The sequence below is a fragment of the Cyprinodon tularosa genome, unplaced genomic scaffold (genome assembly GCF_016077235.1).
Source record: "Cyprinodon tularosa strain WSP-4 unplaced genomic scaffold, ASM1607723v1 ctg342, whole genome shotgun sequence".
NCBI classification, from domain to species: domain Eukaryota; kingdom Metazoa; phylum Chordata; class Actinopteri; order Cyprinodontiformes; family Cyprinodontidae; genus Cyprinodon; species Cyprinodon tularosa.
Genome location: NW_024039055.1, coordinates 1,076,675 through 1,095,672, shown reverse-complemented (window position 1 = coordinate 1,095,672; position 18,998 = coordinate 1,076,675). Strand labels below are relative to the sequence as shown.

The window sequence follows — 18,998 nt, the reverse complement described above, 5'->3', positions numbered from 1 at the left end:
TCTCCTATGCTAATACTTTGTATCTACTTGTTTGCATTCGCCTTTCACTCTGATGCTGTCACACCAAATTCCCCCACCATGCAACACTAAGGGATATTTATATTCCATCCTAATGCTTCTTGCATATGCTTCATGCATATTTAAAGAAAAATGTTTTCATCAGCATGATTAAAGATGGATTTCTCTTGCTCAGTATTTTATGCTAAAAAATTAAATAAAAAGATGGTCATTAATCCCTTAAGACACTGTGCTAAGATCATTGGCCACACTCTGAATGGATACTCTGGATACTCTTTTATAATTTTCCTAGTAAGGTGGTGTGAGAAGGGAATTGGTTGGACTGGATTTTATTTAGATGTATAAAGAAAAAAGGGGCAAAAAAATTAAAGAAATACACTTCCTTTCCCTCCCCTTTTTACAGTTATGTGCTACTTTTTTAATGTATAAAATAAAAACCATAATATAGTTTGTAGTTAAAACTAGAACTGCAACTAGTGATTATTTTGGAAATAGATTAATTATTGGATACCTAAAGGTTCCTTAAAGAAGATTTTTGTGAAATTAAGCCAGGTGAAGCTAAAATATTTCTACTTGAGGAGTTCTGGACATAAAATATTGACAGACAAAATTATTTATTTTTTATCTTACATGCCTATCCATCCATTCATCTGTTTCCGCTTATCAGTGTTGGGTCGTGGGGGTAGCAGCTTCAGTAGGGAGGCCCAGGCATCCCCCATCATTTGGGCCATCTCCTCCAGGGGAATCCCAACGTGCTCCCAGGCCAGCTGAGATACATAGTCTCTCCTGCTTGTCCTGGGTCTCCCCCACGGTCTCCTCCCAGTTGGACTTGCCTGGAACACCTCACCAAAGCTCATTACCATAGATGAGAGTAGGAACGTAGATCGACCGGTAAATTGAGAACTTTTTGGCTCAGCTCTCTCTACACCAAAACAGATGGTTACAGTACGTGCTTCACAGCAGACGCCGCACCAATCCGCCTATCGATCTCCCCCTCCATCTTTCCCCCATTTGTGAACAAGACACCAAGATACTTAAACTCCTCCACTAGGGGCAGTACATCCTCCCCACTCCGGAGAAGGCGCTCTACTACCCGCGAGGGGTCCTGTGGGGAGCAGAACCTTTGATGTAAAATGCAAAATATATATATATATATATATATATATATATATATATATATATATATATATATATATATATATAATTTTTTTTTTTTACAACCTTGTCATAATAAATGCTCTAAGTGGGTTGCTCTGTCGGCTGAAGGCATGTTTTACAGTCCCTATACTCCAGTTACTGATACCATTACTAAATTAGATGATGATTGTTGCAATAGTCGATTAATCGCGATTAATCCGCTTAACTGTTTCAGCCCTAGTTACAACTGTACAAGCTAGATAGATCTCACATATAGACTCATAGAATTCAATCATTCCTTAAGTTTCCAAACTTATTTTGCCAGTGAACTAATTATCTTTTATTTTTCCTGGGAGTTTTTACCAGCAACACCTAAAAAGAAAAGCCTAAAGCAAATCAGGAGGTGTTATTTATTTCTGTGAACCAAATTGCAGGTAGTTGGCACTTCATTGTCTAAACGTTTTATTGGTTCAGTAGGAAACCGTTCATTCTGTTCCTTTCACACAAAGCTGAATCTGGAACAAAGGTCACAGAAGAATGATTTGTATTTAACCGGTGTTGGTTTTTGTTTGCTTCTATTGGGGTGATAGGACACACTAAAAGCTTTGTTCATTTTGTTTTCATTTTTATTCATCATACAATATATTATGAGGCTTTTATACCATGAGCTGCTCTTAGCTCTATGAGAATTGGTGAATTAATTAAATCTCTCACTGAATGTGAGAGCAGTTTGTGATTGACTTGCTAAATTGAGATACAATTATCCTTAATAAATAACATATCACTCAGCTTTTCAGCCACCTGTGCACACACACACAATCACAGAAAAAGCATATTTAGTCATTTATATGTAAATTCTTTGTAATTATTGCTAATTTCATCATGAAATGTTGCAGGTGTCTTGCCAGCTTAGCAAATTTAATGTTGTTTTCATTTCACATTTTTAATCATATCTATCAGAGAGGTTTTTGCTCTCGCCCTTTTACTCAGTTTTTTTATTTCCTTCAAAGTTGCACCTCTAATTTCTGACCTTTCTCTTGTCCCTGCCAGTTTAAGTGTTGTGGGGCTGAGGATTTTAAAGACTGGAATGTCAACATGTACCACAACTGTCCTGGAATAGGTCCACAAGCCTGTGGAGTCCCACATACCTGCTGTGTTACTACCAAGGTAGGGCTCACACAATTTAGCAACTCATAGTAAGCATGCAAACATCGGTTTACAATTGTACAATTTTCCATATAAAAAACAAGATTCTTAAGGAAGGAAAATAGAAATTCTTATGCATTTCATAATACCACAAATTTTTTGATACATAATGATTCATGCAGGCTTTACGATTTGATTAGTTTATATATATATATATATATATATATATATATACAAAAATGCATTCAATTTACACAACTGAATGAGAAAAATAATTCATATTTTGTAGTTGTAACCATTTATGCTTTTTTACATAGTTTTTTTTTTTTTTTTTTTTTTCATATTTTTATTGTTGTTAAAACAGATGTACAATGCCATTCAGATAATAGTGTTCAACAGTTATTACAATTCCTTTGGCTGTGTACAATATGACAAGAGCCACACAGCATTTCGACATTTTTATATTTTTGTAAACCCCATCCAACCCCAACTAACCCTATGCCGGCAAAAGGAAAAAAAAAAAAAAAAAAAAAAAAAAAAAAAAAAAAAAAAAAGGGGGGGGGTAAATAAATAAATACAAATTTAAATTAGGTTACGTAAATAAATTGGGGGGGGGGATTCTTATCCAAAAATGCAAACACTTTACATTGAGACTTGCTTACTAGTGAGAAGGGAGAGTTGCAAGTTTATCAAAATAACCCAGTAAAGGGCCCCATACTTTATAAAATTTTTTGGTCGATCCCTTCAGGAAGAATTTCACTTTTTCGATTTTTAGGAACATCATCATATCAGAAAGCCACATTGATGCCTTAGGTGGGAATTGGGATTTCCATTCTAAAAGTATTCTCCTTCGAGCAATCAGAGTTGCAAAAGCAATAACATTTGCCTCACTAGAAATCCCTGCATCAACCCCGAAAATAGCCATTAGAGGACTAGGTCTTAGATGTAGGCCAAACGCAACATTCAAAATCTCAAATATTGATCTCCAAAACTCTTCCATCTTAGAGCATGACCAGAACATATGAGCTAAGTCTGCATTGGTGGCTCTGCAGCGATCACATGTATCATCTATTTCAGGGTATATTTTGGCAAGTTTGACTTTACTATAGTGAGTACGGTGGAGAATTTTAAACTGAATCAGGTTGAGACGTACACAAGAAGTAGTCCCATTCACAAGATTAAGAGCTCTAACCCACATCTCTTCTGAAATGGCTGTCCCTAATTCTGCCTCCCATTTTATTTTGATGTTATCTGTTGATACGCTACTAAATGACATGATTAAGTTATATAAATTAGAGATTTGGCCCTTTAAAGTTATGGGGGTCTTTAGTATAACATCCAGTTTTGAATCCTCAGGTAATTGAGGAAATGATGGATTATACATTTGAATAAAGTGACGGATCTGAAGATATCGGAAAAAACTGGATTTAGAAATAGAGTGTTTGTTGGCCAGATCTGTGAAAGTAGGAAAAGTGTTATCTATAAAAAAATCCCTGCATGTGGTAAGACCCCAAGTGTCCCATTGTGTAAAGGTAACGTCAAGATTGGCGGCTGGGAAAAGGTGGTTATTACATATTGGACTTAGCATAGAGAGGTCAGACAGTTTAAATGCCTGCCTGAACTGTATCCAAATTCTCAGTGTTGAACACACTACCGGGCATGAGGAGAACCGAGATGGGGAGAGAGGGAGTTTTGTTGTCAACAGCGCAGGAAGTGTTGACAGTTTACAGAGCTTTGCCTCTTCACTGCACCAACCTGTATCTGGAGCCTGAAACCAGTAAATTATTTTTTGCAGATTCGCTGCCCAGTAATATATCCTGAAGTTTGGGAGAGCAAGTCCACCCCCTTTCCTTGGCCTTTCAAGCAATGACTTACGAAGTCTTGAAGATTTGCCTCCCCATATAAAACTTGAGAGTAATACATCAATTGAACGGAAGAAGGATTTTGGTAGAAAAACTGGGATACTTTGAAACAAATATAAAAATCTAGGCAACACATTCATTTTGATGCAGTTAATTTTTCCAGCTAGAGAGAGATAGATAGTATTCCATCTCTGAAGGTCAGATTTTAATTTTTCCATAATGGGAACGTAGTTGGCTTTGAATAGTTCAGAAAAGTACTTAAAACCGGCATGTGATATACAGAATGGCAAGTCTGTGTCTGGAATCTGCTTTGCTGAATCGTTGATGGGAAAACACACACTTTTTGAATAGTTGATTTTATAACCTGAAAAATCACCAAAATCCGCCAGAATCTTCAAAAGTTTAGATTTGCAGGACAGCGGGTCTGATAAGAAAATTAGAAGATCATCAGCATACAAGGAGGCTTTATATTCCATCCCCATTCTTGTAATGCCATGCATGGATGGTGTTGTTCTAAGTTTAATTGACAGGGGCTCAATCGCTAATATGAACAGTAGTGGGCTAAGTGGGCACCCTTGACGCGTACCCCTAGATAAAGGAAAATATTGTGAACATAAATTATTAGTTATTACTGCAGCCTTTGGGGATGAATACAATAGACGGATCCAAGCCATAAATTTCGGGCCAAACCCAAATCTACCCAGCACTGCAAAAAGATATTCCCATTCCACTCTATCGAATGCCTTCTCCGCATCCAGGGAAACCACCACTTCTGGTCTCACCCCCGACGCTGGAGAGTGCACCACATTCAGAAGTCTACGTATGTTAACGAATGAATGACGTCCTCTCACAAAACCGGTTTGATCATTTGAAATAATATCTGATACTATGGTGTTAACTCGAGAGGCCAGAACTTTCGACAGTATCTTAATGTCCGCATTTAATAAGGAAATAGGCCTATAAGAGCTGCAATCCGTTGGGTCTTTGCTGGGTTTCAGTAAAACTGTAATGAAGGCTTCTGTGAGAGTCTGAGGAAGAGCTTTCTGTTCAAATGAGTATTTAAACATATTAAGAAGCAAGGGGATCAGCTTTGAGGAAAATCTTTTATAAAATTCCACTGGAAAGCCGTCCGGTCCAGGAGCCTTCCCGTTCTGCATTTCTTTGATAGAGCTCTCCACTTCCTGTCTGCTTAGTGGCCTGTCCAAGTTGTCCCTTTGTTCCGGCATAATTGTTGGAGTATTTAGGGTTCCTAAAAAATTAACCATAGAGGAAGTGTCCTGAGGGAACTCTGAGGTGTATAGCGCAGAATAAAATGTTTTAAAAGTATCATTTATTTCCTTGGGATCTATTGTCAGCTGTTGAGGTGTTTTCCTAATTGTTGAGATGAGTTGGGCAGACGATTTAGCTTTTATCTGATGAGCAAGTAGGCGTCCTGCCTTCTCCCCGTGTTCATAAAAGAGTGTACGTGATCTTAACAGGTTCTGTTCGGTCTTTTCAGTGGATAATAAATCATACTTTGCTTTTAGATTTAATTTTTCTTTATATAATTCAGGCGTTGGAGTTGTTGAATATTGTTGATCAATTTTAAGGATAGAATCAATGAGCTCTTCTTGTTTCTGTTTTCTTTTTTTTTTACGTGAGGCTGAAAATGATATTATCTGTCCCCTCAGTACAACTTTGAGTGTTTCCCATAGAATGGAGGGTGATACAGAGTCATTTTGATTGGTTAAAATGAAATCATCTATTGCTTTAGATATGAACTGGCAAAAATCTTCATCTGAGAGTAATGCGGTGTTAAGTCTCCAAGACGGTCTTATTGGGCAGTTGAGTGAAAAGCCAATGTCAAGAATAACAGGTGCATGATCAGATTCTACAATAGCAGAGTAATCTACAGATTTCACAGAGGGAAGAAGACGCTTATCAACAAAAAAGTAATCTATTCTGGAATAAGACTGATGAACATGTGAGAAACATGAGAATTCCCTTTTGTTCGGATGTAAAAACCTCCATGGGTCTACACAACCAAGGTGCATCATAAGATTCAAAAGAGCTCCAGACATTTTGGATTGAGGTGTAGACCTGGGACTTGACCGGTCCATGGCTGCATCCATCACACAGTTCATATCTTCGCCGAATATTAGATGATGGGTGTTTAAATCTGGTAATAAGGTGATTATCTTCCTGAAAAAATCTGCATCATCCCAGTTGGGGGCATAAATACTAACTAAAACCACCGGGGTGTGATAGAGATGACCTGATACTATAACATAACGTCCCTGGGAATCTGGAATTATTTTTGAGGCCGTGAAGAGTACTTTTTTATGGATTATAATCGCGGCCCCACGAGCCCTGCTACCAAATGATGAATGATACACCTGACCTATCCAGGCCTTTCTAAGCAAGGCATGATCTTGTGCTCTAAGGTGCGTTTCCTGCAGAAATGCAATTTCAGTATGCAGCCGCTTTAAGTGTGAAAAAATACGTGCCCTTTTCACAGGGCCATTAATGCCCCTGATGTTCCAGCTAACAAAGCGTACTGCAGACCCTCCAGCCAAATTTGTGCCCACTTTATTCATTATTCAATAAACAAGAATATTGAGCGATGATAAGGCTGGTATATATGGTGCTGAATATCCAAATCGGGATTAAAAAAATAATAAGAAAAAAAAAATAAATAAATAAAATACGGTAAAAAAAAAAAAAAAAAAACGGCGTCAAACCCACCCCTGACCATGTATAAACTAGGTTCGTTTTCTGAACAATCACGAACCGCAGCTATCTCACTGTAGGTAAACTTCCAATAATCCACGCGTTTGTTTCCCCATACAACCTGCTCCCCACTATAGCTCGAACAAGCATACACACTCAACATATTTACTCTGAACATAGATAACATTGTTACTGCCAGTCAGCATAAACAACGGGCATTATTATATCAAGTAGGCAGGATAACTTTAATTCACCGCACTGAAGCACTTTCGAATTACCACAAACAGAATAACTGGCTAACAGAAATATAAATGCGTCTGAACCATGGGATCTGAACAAATAGATTAACCATTTTTCTGGGGCTGTGAACCCCTTAGGTCGTAACGTAACATTAAACCGTTGTCCGTAAGCATTATGCCATCATCTATGAAGGCCATACAGATGGACTTTTGCTTAATTAAAATGCAATGACTCAAATAAACCGACCTTTGAACAATTTGACAATCCCAGCTCGGTGAAACAAGTCCACCCAAAGCTCCGTCGTTTCCAGACCCGTCCGTTTGAGTCTGGATCAGGTAATTGGAACGGCAACCCGGCGATCATAGAACTGCTTTGCTGCTTCTGGTGAATGGAAGATGTGCGTCTCATCCTCAAACTGAACACGAAGACGTGCTGGATATAGCAAACTAAACTTTATCTTCTTCTCATATAGGAGCTGCTTGATGTTTTTAAATGCTGCGCGCTTCTTCACCAGGTCTGCAGACAAATCCGGATAAATCCTCAATTTGGAGCCGTTAAACTCCACATCGTGCGACCGGGCCCACCGCAATGTCTTTTCTTTTTCCTGTAGGCGAAGAAAGCACACCACAAAGGGACGGGGCCGCTGTCCTTCTTTAGGTCTTTGGCCTGGGGAGCGATGTGCCCGTTCCAGCTCCGGAGGGTTTTCAAAGACCTCTCGGCCCATTGCTTGCATTAACAGGTCGGATACAAACTTCACGGTTTGCTGGCCCCTCTCGCTGTCCTCTGGGACGTTCAGTATCCTCAGGTTTGCTCTACGGGAGCGGTTTTCCAGGTCATCCACTCGTTCGAGCAGTGTTGCGTTTTGCTCCTCCAGGTGTTTAATTTTCCGGTCAGCTGCGGATATCGCACTGAAGTTATCCCCTGCCAGAACTTCAGTTGCGCTCAGCCGTGCTTGAAAGCTATTAACAGTGTCTGTCAATGCATTCACGGAGGACTGGAGCGGGGCAATCGACTCACGAATCAAAGCAGAAATGTCCTCCCTTAGCGAAGACCTTTGTTTCGACAACTCGGCTACTAGTTGACTCACGGAAACCCCCTCGGCGCCTGTAGTGGCTCCATCGATGTGTGGACTAGCGCTAGCCAAGGCAGCTACCTTGCTAGCTATACTAGTTCGGGTTGTTGGCGGCGCGCTGGTCGGCTTGTTCTTGCTCATGGTGCCAAAGTTGTTGGCTTCTTATCCTCTTTTCTTTCTTATCTGGTACAAATAGAGTGAAGTGCCCTGGGTGGCACTTTTAAAAGTTAGTTTTTAAAAGTTGAGTGGGGAGCTCTGCCTTCTCGCGTCCTACCTCTGCATGGCCAAACCGGAAGTCCTTTTTTACATAGTTGTTCATATTCTCTTTAACTCACTATGAAAAAGGTATGTCCTGTTTTTGCAAAGGTTAAAGGTATAGTGGAGGCTTTTGTTGACAGCATTTTTTTTTTTTTTTCGTTTTAACAAATACTTTAAATTAAAAGCTTCTGACATATTCATGGAAAGTTTAGTAGAAGGAAGAAAAAAACATCCAACACATAGCCTTGCTCTAAAGCAGGGGTGTCAAACTGGTTCCAGAAAGAGCCGAGTGGCTGCAGGTTTTCTTTCCAACCAAGCAATAGCACACCAGACTCCAGTCATTTCATAATGTCATCATGTTCAGATTGGACTCACTTGATGAGATGATAGGAGTCTGGTGTGCTATTGCTTGGGTAGAAAGAGAACCTGCAGCCACTCGGCCCTTTCTGGAACCAGTTTGACACCCCTGCTCTAAAGGATTGTAATTTTGAGAAATTTGGAGATACTCACAAGATCTGGCTCCATTTAGTGCTTCAAGAAGTAATTTCTAGAAAAACTAACATTTGTCTTAATGAAACCATGAAATTCACCCTTTGAATTGAATGAGTTAAATAAATAGATTGAAGTTTTACTGTGAAGTGACAGTATAAATAAATTGGTCTTTATTAGGTTTACATTGCGATGCCACACACCATGAACTATTTATTGTCAACATATATTAACACAGATGCAAACCTAAATTGGATTTATACATGAAACTGAATCCTTGAATGTAAATGGGGGGGTCTAATTTATTTTTGATTTGAATAACAACACCCATGTCCATCAATAAGTGCAAATGTATTCATAACTCTAAAAACTTCCAGGATTTCTGACTAGTATATCATATTATCATTAAACAATCCACTTAACAATGGCAAAAGACACATTTAATCTCCCTCTGGTTTTTGTTTTCCAACATAAATAAACATGTACATGTATGAATAAGGAAAACTCAGTGATCAGACCTAAACTAATGCTTATACACCAATGCCTCATGCTGACAGGCAGGCCAGGCAGTCATGTTATTAGCATTGTAGCTATCGTTATATAAGTATGAACAAAAAACTTAAAAACAGCCTTCTTACTTTTTATACTCAATTAAATGTTTACTTTTATTCCTAACATTATATATCTTTATCTTTCCTTCTTTTCCTAACAGCCTAATGAAGTGGTCAACTCTCTGTGTGGAAACGGGGTACAGAACCAAACGGTAAGATATCGTAGAAATATAATTACTAAGGTCATAAAGTTTGAACGCTTTAAAATGAAAATAAAAATTTCTTTACTTCATTATCTGGTTTTCTATTCATCTCTTCTTTTTTATGCACAACACAATTATTTAAACTGCCAATTAAAGGCAAATTGTTTAAAACTCTGGAAACAGAAGCAGAGGGTTTTCATGTAGTACCGTCTCCATGGCAGCTGGATGTAACCCAACATCTACTGCTGCGTATTCAGCCACTCATTCTTACCTCCATAGCCATAAATCCCTGCAGGATCAAGTGCAAGTTGGAATCAAAACTTTTAAGTAATCACTTAAGATGGAATGCGATGCAAGAGTGCCCATGTTTTGCATTAAAAGAAACAATCTTTGCTTTAACTTTTATATTTAAAATCAATGCAGCAACTATAAGGATTTTTTTTTTCTTTTGCAGCGGATAGAATTGCTGGATGTCATCCATGTGAGAGGCTGCACTGATGCGTTCTTCATCTGGGTGACCGACAACTATAAGAAGATGGCCATACTATTGTTAGTTATCTTTCTGCCCCAGGTACAAACACATAGTAGAGCACTTGATTCACTCTCTAACAGTTGTATTGGTGTTAATGATGCCCAACACAAGCGGTTCCTCCATTTGGAACTGTGGACTAATTACTTTTACTTAAAAAGTACAAAGAAATGCTCAAATGAACCTAATGTTTAAATACAGAGATATAATATGATCATTTATTAAAAAAGCTGCTCATAAAGGTTAATAAGTGCATAAAACTGTGCAGCTGAGTGGAAGGTGTGATGTGGAAATGTATATGTTATGCATTACTGAAGTAACCCAGGGAGAAATTGTTCTAATTGAAAATGAGCAATTTTATAAAATGTGTTGGAAAAGTATTTGGTATCAATTCTTGTTTCCTGGAGCTGCACAACGATTAACGACTGCCCTTAATTCTTTGCACTTTACCATTTGCTCTATGTAGCACAACTACATTTTGATTACTTTGTCTTTAAAAAGCCTGAACTATTAACGATCATATATAGAATCAGTTATTCTGCACACAAAGCATTTTGTATTTAACAAAGAAAGGTTATTTGAGGTCTCGTCCGTCTCCATTGGTGCCAAGACTTCTTGTGGTTGCCTTTCAACTTTAGTCTTAACAATCTTCCATAAAAATCTGATTATTGAAGTGCACAACTAATAACTTTTATGAGGACAGATTTTTTTGCCTAAGCTGTGGATCTCTGCATCTCCTCCAGATTAATCATTGGACATCTAGCCGCTTCTTCTCTTATTATTGATCGCCTTCCTCAACCTGTTAGTGCAGGTGGATGGCTCCTCCACAGCTGGGCTTTTCTCTAAAATATTAAAAGCTTGGGGTATTGTCTGAGCACCATAACCTTCTTTAAATCTCTCCACAGCTTAGGTTTGCTCTTCATAAAGCTGTTGGTTTGATTATGTTCTGCAATAAACCCCTGAAGCCTTTATAGGCCAGCTGATCCAATGACCCAAAAGTTCAATTTACTAACTTCGTAATTTCTGCAGTCCTTTGTTTTCACTTTACTTTATTTAAGGGTATTGAGGGATATAGATATGATTTTCTTTCTTTGCCAAGTAAGTGTGCAATGCTTTGTGTTTGTCTGTCATAAAAGAAACCCCATAAGATATGTTGAATTGAAATTTGATTGTTGTTAGGTTTGCTGGCATCACAGAATGACACCTTTAAATTGTGACATGTTTATTTTTACACCCACCAACATTTTCAACTCTCTAAGTTCCTCCTTTGCTGACCAAAAGGTGTAAAATGCTTAGTCAAAATCCCTCCCACACACCAAGATGAGAGACACTTTAAACAGTCATAACACATCTGTGAATCAGAAGCACAACATTTAGGATCAGACATTTAGCCATGTTTTCCAGCCTGTGATGCAAATTGGATGACTAAATGGCTGAACGTATATATCCACCCCCAGTGAATTTGACAACCTTACGTCAACAGGAGCACAGAAGGCAAGTTGCAACAACATGCTGCTTCATTTCCTTTACATTTCCAGTGCATTTCCATATTTTCCATTTATTGTTGTGTTGGCTGAACGGCCCTCTGGAGTAACTGACTCTTACTAACCTACTCTAGGCTTTTATAATATATATATATAAATATTATTTATTTATTTTTTTATTCACATCCAATCTTCTACACTTTGGGTAAAAGATGGATTGAAGTTTTTTTTTCCTCTTGACATTTCTGCCTTTGTACCTCTTTCTGGAAATTATGCAATGCATTAAGATATGAGCCCTTCAACAGCTATGAATATATGAATGTTGATTGGCTAAGACTGTAAGAAGGTTGCTGGATGTCACAGAGCTCTTTCTGTAAGAAGGTTAAAATGCCAGCTGGCAGTCATCCATAGTATATAATGGGGTTTTCTCATTATTGTTATTTATGTTCAGATGGCACCAAATATATTAATCTGTTCCTTCACTTAGAAGACTGTTTCATTTTCCCCTTTTCATTTCTGTTCCAAGTGTCAAGACTCAGCTTAATCTAAAGTATTGTTCAGAAGAAATTTCCTGCAGATGCAAAATCATTTGCATGCCTACAAAACAGGCAACAGTACATAACAGTCATTATGCTGTTTGTTGGCTGGATTGTCTTCACAAGGAATCTGGCAAAATACAGTTTCTGGGATGTCCAAACACCAAACCCTTTTCCCTCTTCCTATAGAAACCAAAGGGATGGCAATGGTGGCGAATAGAAAGAGAAGTTTAAAAAAGTATTAAGCACAAATTCAAGCCGCTGGACTCTTCTGCAGATTTTTGTATGACATTGACCTCCTAAATCTTGCCTAAATAGAATAGAATAGCATAGAATTCAACTTTATTGTTATTACATTGTTACAAGTACAAAGCAACAAAATTTGCTCTCTGCATTTAACCCATTCCCTTGGAGAGCAGTGGGCTGCAATTGTGTGGTGCCCAGGGAGCAGTGTTTGGGTTAAGGGTGTTGCTCAGGTACCCAGAGTGGCAGTCCGTGCGAGTGGAGCTTGAACTCAGAACCTCTGGCATCCAAGCGCAATGCCCTAAACACTAGGCCACAAAATAGGTATTAAATGTGAGGCTATGATTTAGGCTCTTCTTTTCAAAGCCTTAGAGTTCAGCTGAAAGAACCCTGCAAAGCAAATGGAATGGTAGTTGGCAGAGTTAATCCACATACCAGTAGGTCTTGCACATTTTACCTGTGAAGCTAAAATGCTCTATAATATCCAATAAAGTTCTGTTTGGGAGCTTAGGGTACATGGTTGTTACCGATGTGCTGGCTACATCTAACTCTAGGGGGTCTGGCAGTTTCTTCAGCTGGAGAAGAGAAGACAGACTGTAGGTCCCTGTCTAGAGCAACACAATGCAATTTTTATGGCATGAAATATTGTTTAAATAACTAAAGCCCATCAGTCTTTCTTGTGTATGGTGATATTCAGGTCCTTTCAAAGATCTGACAGCAGCACTATGCTGAGATGTTTCTCAATATCTTTAGTTCGGTCACTGTCACTAACTTTAACTCTTTAGAACTAACTATAAGTTTCACTTTGTATTGAAACCAGGTGTGCATTTTTTTTTTAGATACAAATAGCAAGTATTTTTGATTTTGGATCCAAAATCCACTTGCTCAAAATTTTAGAATGTTTTTTCTACTAATACCTTTACATTTTTAGTGCATAAATGTACAGTGCACAGGCTTTAGACTGTCTAGAGTCTAGACTTGCACAACCAGCATGAAGATGATCAGCCTGACTCATACTTGTCAACAGAGATTTTATTTTAATCCGTGGATCGGCCCATAGTGTTATTGTCATTTCTTGATTTGTATCTTAAACCTGATGAAGGGACCTTATTCTGAGAATTATGTTTCTTTGACATTCAATTTATTTTTTAAGGCAATCGAAGAAAAAAAAGCAGCAGTTGAAATGAGTACTGGACGGGTAAATAATAAGGCATATACACTGAAATGTATTTAGTTTGCAGTTTTGTACATCAAATTAAAAAGTGTGTACCACTGACTGCCACCATCTAAATTAATAATTTCCAAATACCATGTACCAGAAAACAAAAACAGCAAATACATCTTCTTCTTCCTGTGTTCCAGCAGGCTTTATACCAATGGCGGCTGGCCAATAGAGAGCACTAGGGTGCCACCCCACACCCAATGACCCTGATTAAGACATAAAAAAAACGTTCTATTATTTTTTCTAATTTCATGTCAAATTAAAATGTAAAATATTTCGAATATGAATATATATATTTTTAGATGTTCAAGATAAACATTTAATCTTTAATGACTAGTAAAGCGTAATTAAATTTTTTTCGTTAAATTGGTGATGCATTTCCGCCTTAGGGCATAAAAATCTTTGCCCATTGACTTTCGTTAAAAGTTGTACATGCGCAGTAGATCCTCTGCAATGCAAAGGTATGGGAGGGCTCGGGGCGCAGGAGAGCTGCGCCCTGAGGTGACAGGAAGTGAATTTGCTCACCACCTCCCGCCACAGCGCAGATTTTTCGATGTTGATTGACATGTCGAGTCGCGGAAGTCAGTGATGCATTTGAGAGACAGAGAAATGGTACAAAAATGTCCTTTTCCAGGACCAGGTTTAGCAAGAAGACTTGGCCAACTGTATTTAGCGAGGCTTGCACTTTATTCTGCTTTCCGTTTTTTCACAGGACAACACCATGGGGGCCAACTTGGCTACTTCTTTACTAAAAGAAAAAATAAGTTTTAGCAGCAAATATTTATTTGATTGACAAAATGAAATTTCACAGAAATGCCAAATACTGGACATGAAATGATCAGTAATGATTCCAGTGAGCAAATACTTGCTTTCTTGGTTCCCCCTGCAATAGATAGTCTAGTTCTAATATCTCCTTACCTGTGCAAACCCATCATTCTCTCTGCTGCTGGCCTTAAGTCCATCACTTTCCTGATTCTTCTCTCCCCATCATGGCAATAAACACAAAAAAATGTAGAAAGCTACATTTTGAGATAAAATTAGGAAGAGAAGCAGTACAACATGCTGTGGCATTTAACTTTAAAATCACTTTAATGCCATTGTTTTTTTGTTTTGTTTGTTTGATCTCTTTCCCAACCTAAATACTTATTTCAAATATGTGGAGAGCAAATGTGAGCACAATGTCTGCTCAGAAATTAAAGTGGATTGGGTTTATTCGAAGAATAAACTAATGAGTGAGTAATGTCAGAGGTAGCAAACTTTTAAACGACTAACTAGCTTAACATGTTGATATATTAGCATGTTTTTCATTCATCATTTAACCAACAAGTCTCATTTGCAAACAACATTACACATCTTACACCGTTTGTTGGGAAAAAGCAGTGCAAATTGTTTCTTGCTGGTTTGCTAAAAACTCTGATGCTCGCTTTCAGCTCTGCTCAACCTCACGTCTGGTGTCAGTCTTCTGCTTTATCATGTATATGGTCATGGTGCGTTCAACGCACCACGGCATGCATTCACGGTTCAGAAAAAGCATAATAAGGGATTTAACTGTTGTTACAGCTGAGAAAGCACCAGGGACAGATAAGGGAAAATCTGGGAGAAATGTTGCAAGCTTACATGTGTTCGTTTTGCCCATAGGGCGATAGTGGCGTCAGATTCAGGAGCTTTTCTTGCAACTGAATGGTTCAAACTCAGTGTTGTTGTGTGCTTGGGCAAGACACATCACCTGCAATGCCTTCTGATGGTGAGCCCCAGTACAGCTGTGGCTGCAATGTGGCTTTCCACCATTAGTGTGTGACTGAATGTAGTGTAAAGCGCTTTGGTCAAGTCAGGAGACTTGACCAAAGCACTAGATAAGTACAGGCCATTTAGACGTATAAAGCGCTCTTAAAATTTCTTAGCGTTATACTCTGCTAGATTTTGACTTGAATTTTAAATCTTCTGGATCACAGTTTTTCCTTTCACTCAATTTTCCAAAAGAATCCACATACATACAGCTTTTTTAACATCTTACCTAAGCAATAATTTTTATTTTTACCACTTGTTGTGAACTATGCCAATGAATTTATGTTGGAAAGCTGTCAAGCTAGCAGTCATCATCATGGTTTAAATATAACTTTTTACTGGTCAATATGTTTCCCTTAGAAAATAAATTTATTTTTAACACCTCTGAATAATATCATCAAATGAAAGGAAATAGACACATATCAAATGTATCACTTTGTGTAATGGATTTTGTGGTTTCTAAATTTAGTTTCTAAAACCTGTACAAATGTTCTACAATTTACAGTTTGTTAAAAAACAAAGTTGTTTTAATTTCCAAAAAGGTGATAAATATGACCATTCTCTGCTGATATATTTTTTTCACTTCCAATGTCCTATTTTTCTGTCTATGTTTAGTTTTTTGGGGTGATCGTCACCTGGCTGTACATGACTCGGGTTGAAGATGCCATCGCAGAGTACGGCCACTATATGGATGGACCCCGACAGGATCTTAAGAAACAAAACCGTGTTTCCAAATGGTTTTTGTGTATGCCAGAAATATGAAAAAAAAACACTGACTCCAGCCAACTGACTCATAGTTAATTAAACAGAATATGTACAATTCAATTCTTTTCTTTTTTCTGTACCCATTTCTTTTTCTTGTTTCCATTGTACCTCAGAAGGACTCAGGGATGATTTTCTTTTTTTCTAATGGGTGAATTTTTTTCACTATCCAGTGACTTGCCTTAAAATGTTCTTGATTGAAGCCAAGTTGAAACCTTCACATGTTCTTTCCTTTTTAATGGTAAGTCCTTCAAGGTTTTGCTTTTATAAAACTTGGTCAGTTAACAAATGCAATATTGATCAAGCTTTTTCGTAGTAAAATGTATTGAACTTGCCTTAAATGTATGTTTTATTGTTAGAGACAATATTAGAAATAAAGCTTTTGCTCTTACTGCCCACAAGATGGTATTCTCAGGTTAAGCCACAGCAGTCAATAAACTTTTCCTTACGTTAACAAAAATTATTTTATCTCCTAATAATAAACTAAATTCATGCTTTTTTACTGTATTTTAGTAGCAAACAAACATGTTTGTTTCTAATGGTGAAAGGCAGGGAAAAGTTTCTGGCATCATTCAATCTCCAAAATTAACTTCTCTGTTATATTTGTAAAAAAGAAAAAGAAAATATAGATTACACAAAAATATTTGCTCTGGTTGCATTGTCCTAACATGAAGCTCAGGTTGTTTTGTTTTTTTGTTTTTTTTGTTTTTTTTTATGTCCCTTATCACTATGTTTACCTTGCATGGTGTGAAGTGGCTAAACGAAATAGACCTCAATGTTACGTTATATTTATACTCCAGGGAAATGGGAAGTGTTGGTTTTCTAATTAAAATAAAATTAAAAAAAATCTTAAAGAGCATCTTTCAAATATTTAAATGGAGTTGTTCATGAATGTCTCACTGACTTTTGTATTTAAAAAGTAGAATCACAAAAAACTAGGTAATAATTTAAATGGATACACTTATTAATACATGCATTTAAATTACATTTTTATGTAATACTTATACTGAGCCTGAAAAGAATATGTAATCCCAGAGCAATTAGACATTTTTACTACAGCTCAGTTATTCCACATTTAATATTTTTTTTTATTTTAAAATAGTCTGCCCCTAATCTTTCTGAAATCAATATTCAGTGTAATTATGCGGTGCTTCATTTTTACTTGTGATGTATTTTTAAGGTCACAATGTAGGTTCTTTCTGCAGTTTCTTTATTAGATTCATATTGTTTTATTTTGTTGGTAATTTAAAAACTGGAATCTGAGAGGATTACACTTTGATTTAAAACAAACAAAAAAAAAGGTTTTGATGTTTTTGTCTGACATTGCTCTGAAATAAATACTTGTATTCATTGTTATTTTCTGTATGAGGTGGGGTGATACTTTAATTATGGCTGAACTACTTCTGCACAAAGGGGATTTTTAACCTTATTTAAAGCCAGGTTGAAAGTTCAGGCCATTCTAACGAAATATGGGATTTGTCATTCATACAAACTGTGAAGTAAATCTTGGCAAATTGTTTTTTTTAACTTCTTTTTGACAGTGAAGTTCCCATAATCTGATTTTTTAAGAATAAGATAGGTTTGTTTGTTCAGTTCAAACATGTTTTGCTTTTTTTGTTGTTTTTTTCTCCTAAAACCATAAACCTACAGTTATATTGCACATAGAGTAGCACTCCAATCCTACGCTTTCTACTTTCAGTATACTCTAATTAAAACCCACATAGTAATGACTTGCAAGGACAGATGGGATTTTCTAACTAATATGAACATTACAGCCTCAGTTTATTGAGGCATATTTGTAATATTTTTCTTTTTATTTAATTTGAACATGCTGTAAACTTTTTACTGACGAAGATTCTGTAAACATGAAAGAGTCAAAGCAAATTATTTCTCTTTAAACAACGTAGGATCAGACAATTTTACTTTTTGTTTGTTTTTGTTTTTTCATGTCTTTCATGGTAGTTTTACCCCTTGAACATTTTCAGAATTTATTTAACCTCAAATTTTGATTTGTTTTACCAGGATTTTAGGATAGAATATTACATAAGGGTTCGACCTGATTTTATCTCTGTTTATCAGATGAAAACACAGATCGGTCCAGCAAGCCAGTTTTTGGAAATGTACCACCTTTACTAGAAAACCTAAAAAAATCGGATTCAGACATCTCATCGATCTTATCAAACAAAATGAAAAAATGCATTGCAATTCCTCTTTGTAATGTTTCAGAAAGCCAAGCAGTATAAACACTTTTATGGTGCACTGTACAAATATACTCTAAGTACTGTGAATAGAATCTGATAACTTCCATGTGTCAAAGGGTTAAAGTTAATGATGCTCAAGAATGGTGCCACCTTAAACTGGAAGATTTGGCATAGTTTGTTTCCTGAGTGTTAAATAAAAACCCATGCATGGTGCCATGTTATAGCCTGTCTTTGTTTTTTCATATAATGCCAATACAAAAGCATTTTCTAAAGAGATTTTTAGAGGTTGCCTGCTGTTTAATAAATAATCATTGCTATCATACTGTGCGTTTTCTGGAATATCCTTTGTATTTTTTACATTTTTCATGTCAAAGTAAGAAAGCTTTGCATCTGAACTTGTATTATGCATGAGGGGGGGAGGAAACTGAGGGCATTGTAAGCACCTAACTAAGAATTTATTTAGTAGTTAAATTACACAAATTCACAACACACATTTTAAACAGGCACTTTAAAAAGCCTACTGTAATTTATTTTTTAAATACTGAAAAGAA

General features: G+C 37.0%; 1 protein-coding gene across 1 annotated transcript in view; it reads left to right on the top strand.

Moving 5' to 3' along the window:
* The window catches only part of tspan15 (tetraspanin 15), a 71,225-nt gene extending 52,458 nt beyond the window's left edge, over positions 1-18,767 (top strand). The window contains exons 5-8 of the mRNA XM_038294616.1: positions 2,206-2,322; positions 9,644-9,694; positions 10,140-10,256; positions 16,100-18,767. Coding sequence (XP_038150544.1) covers positions 2,206-2,322; positions 9,644-9,694; positions 10,140-10,256; positions 16,100-16,246 — 432 coding nt within the window. The 3' untranslated portion in view covers positions 16,247-18,767. The remainder of the gene's footprint in view (positions 1-2,205; positions 2,323-9,643; positions 9,695-10,139; positions 10,257-16,099) is intronic.
* The last annotated feature ends 231 nt before the right edge of the window (positions 18,768-18,998 follow it).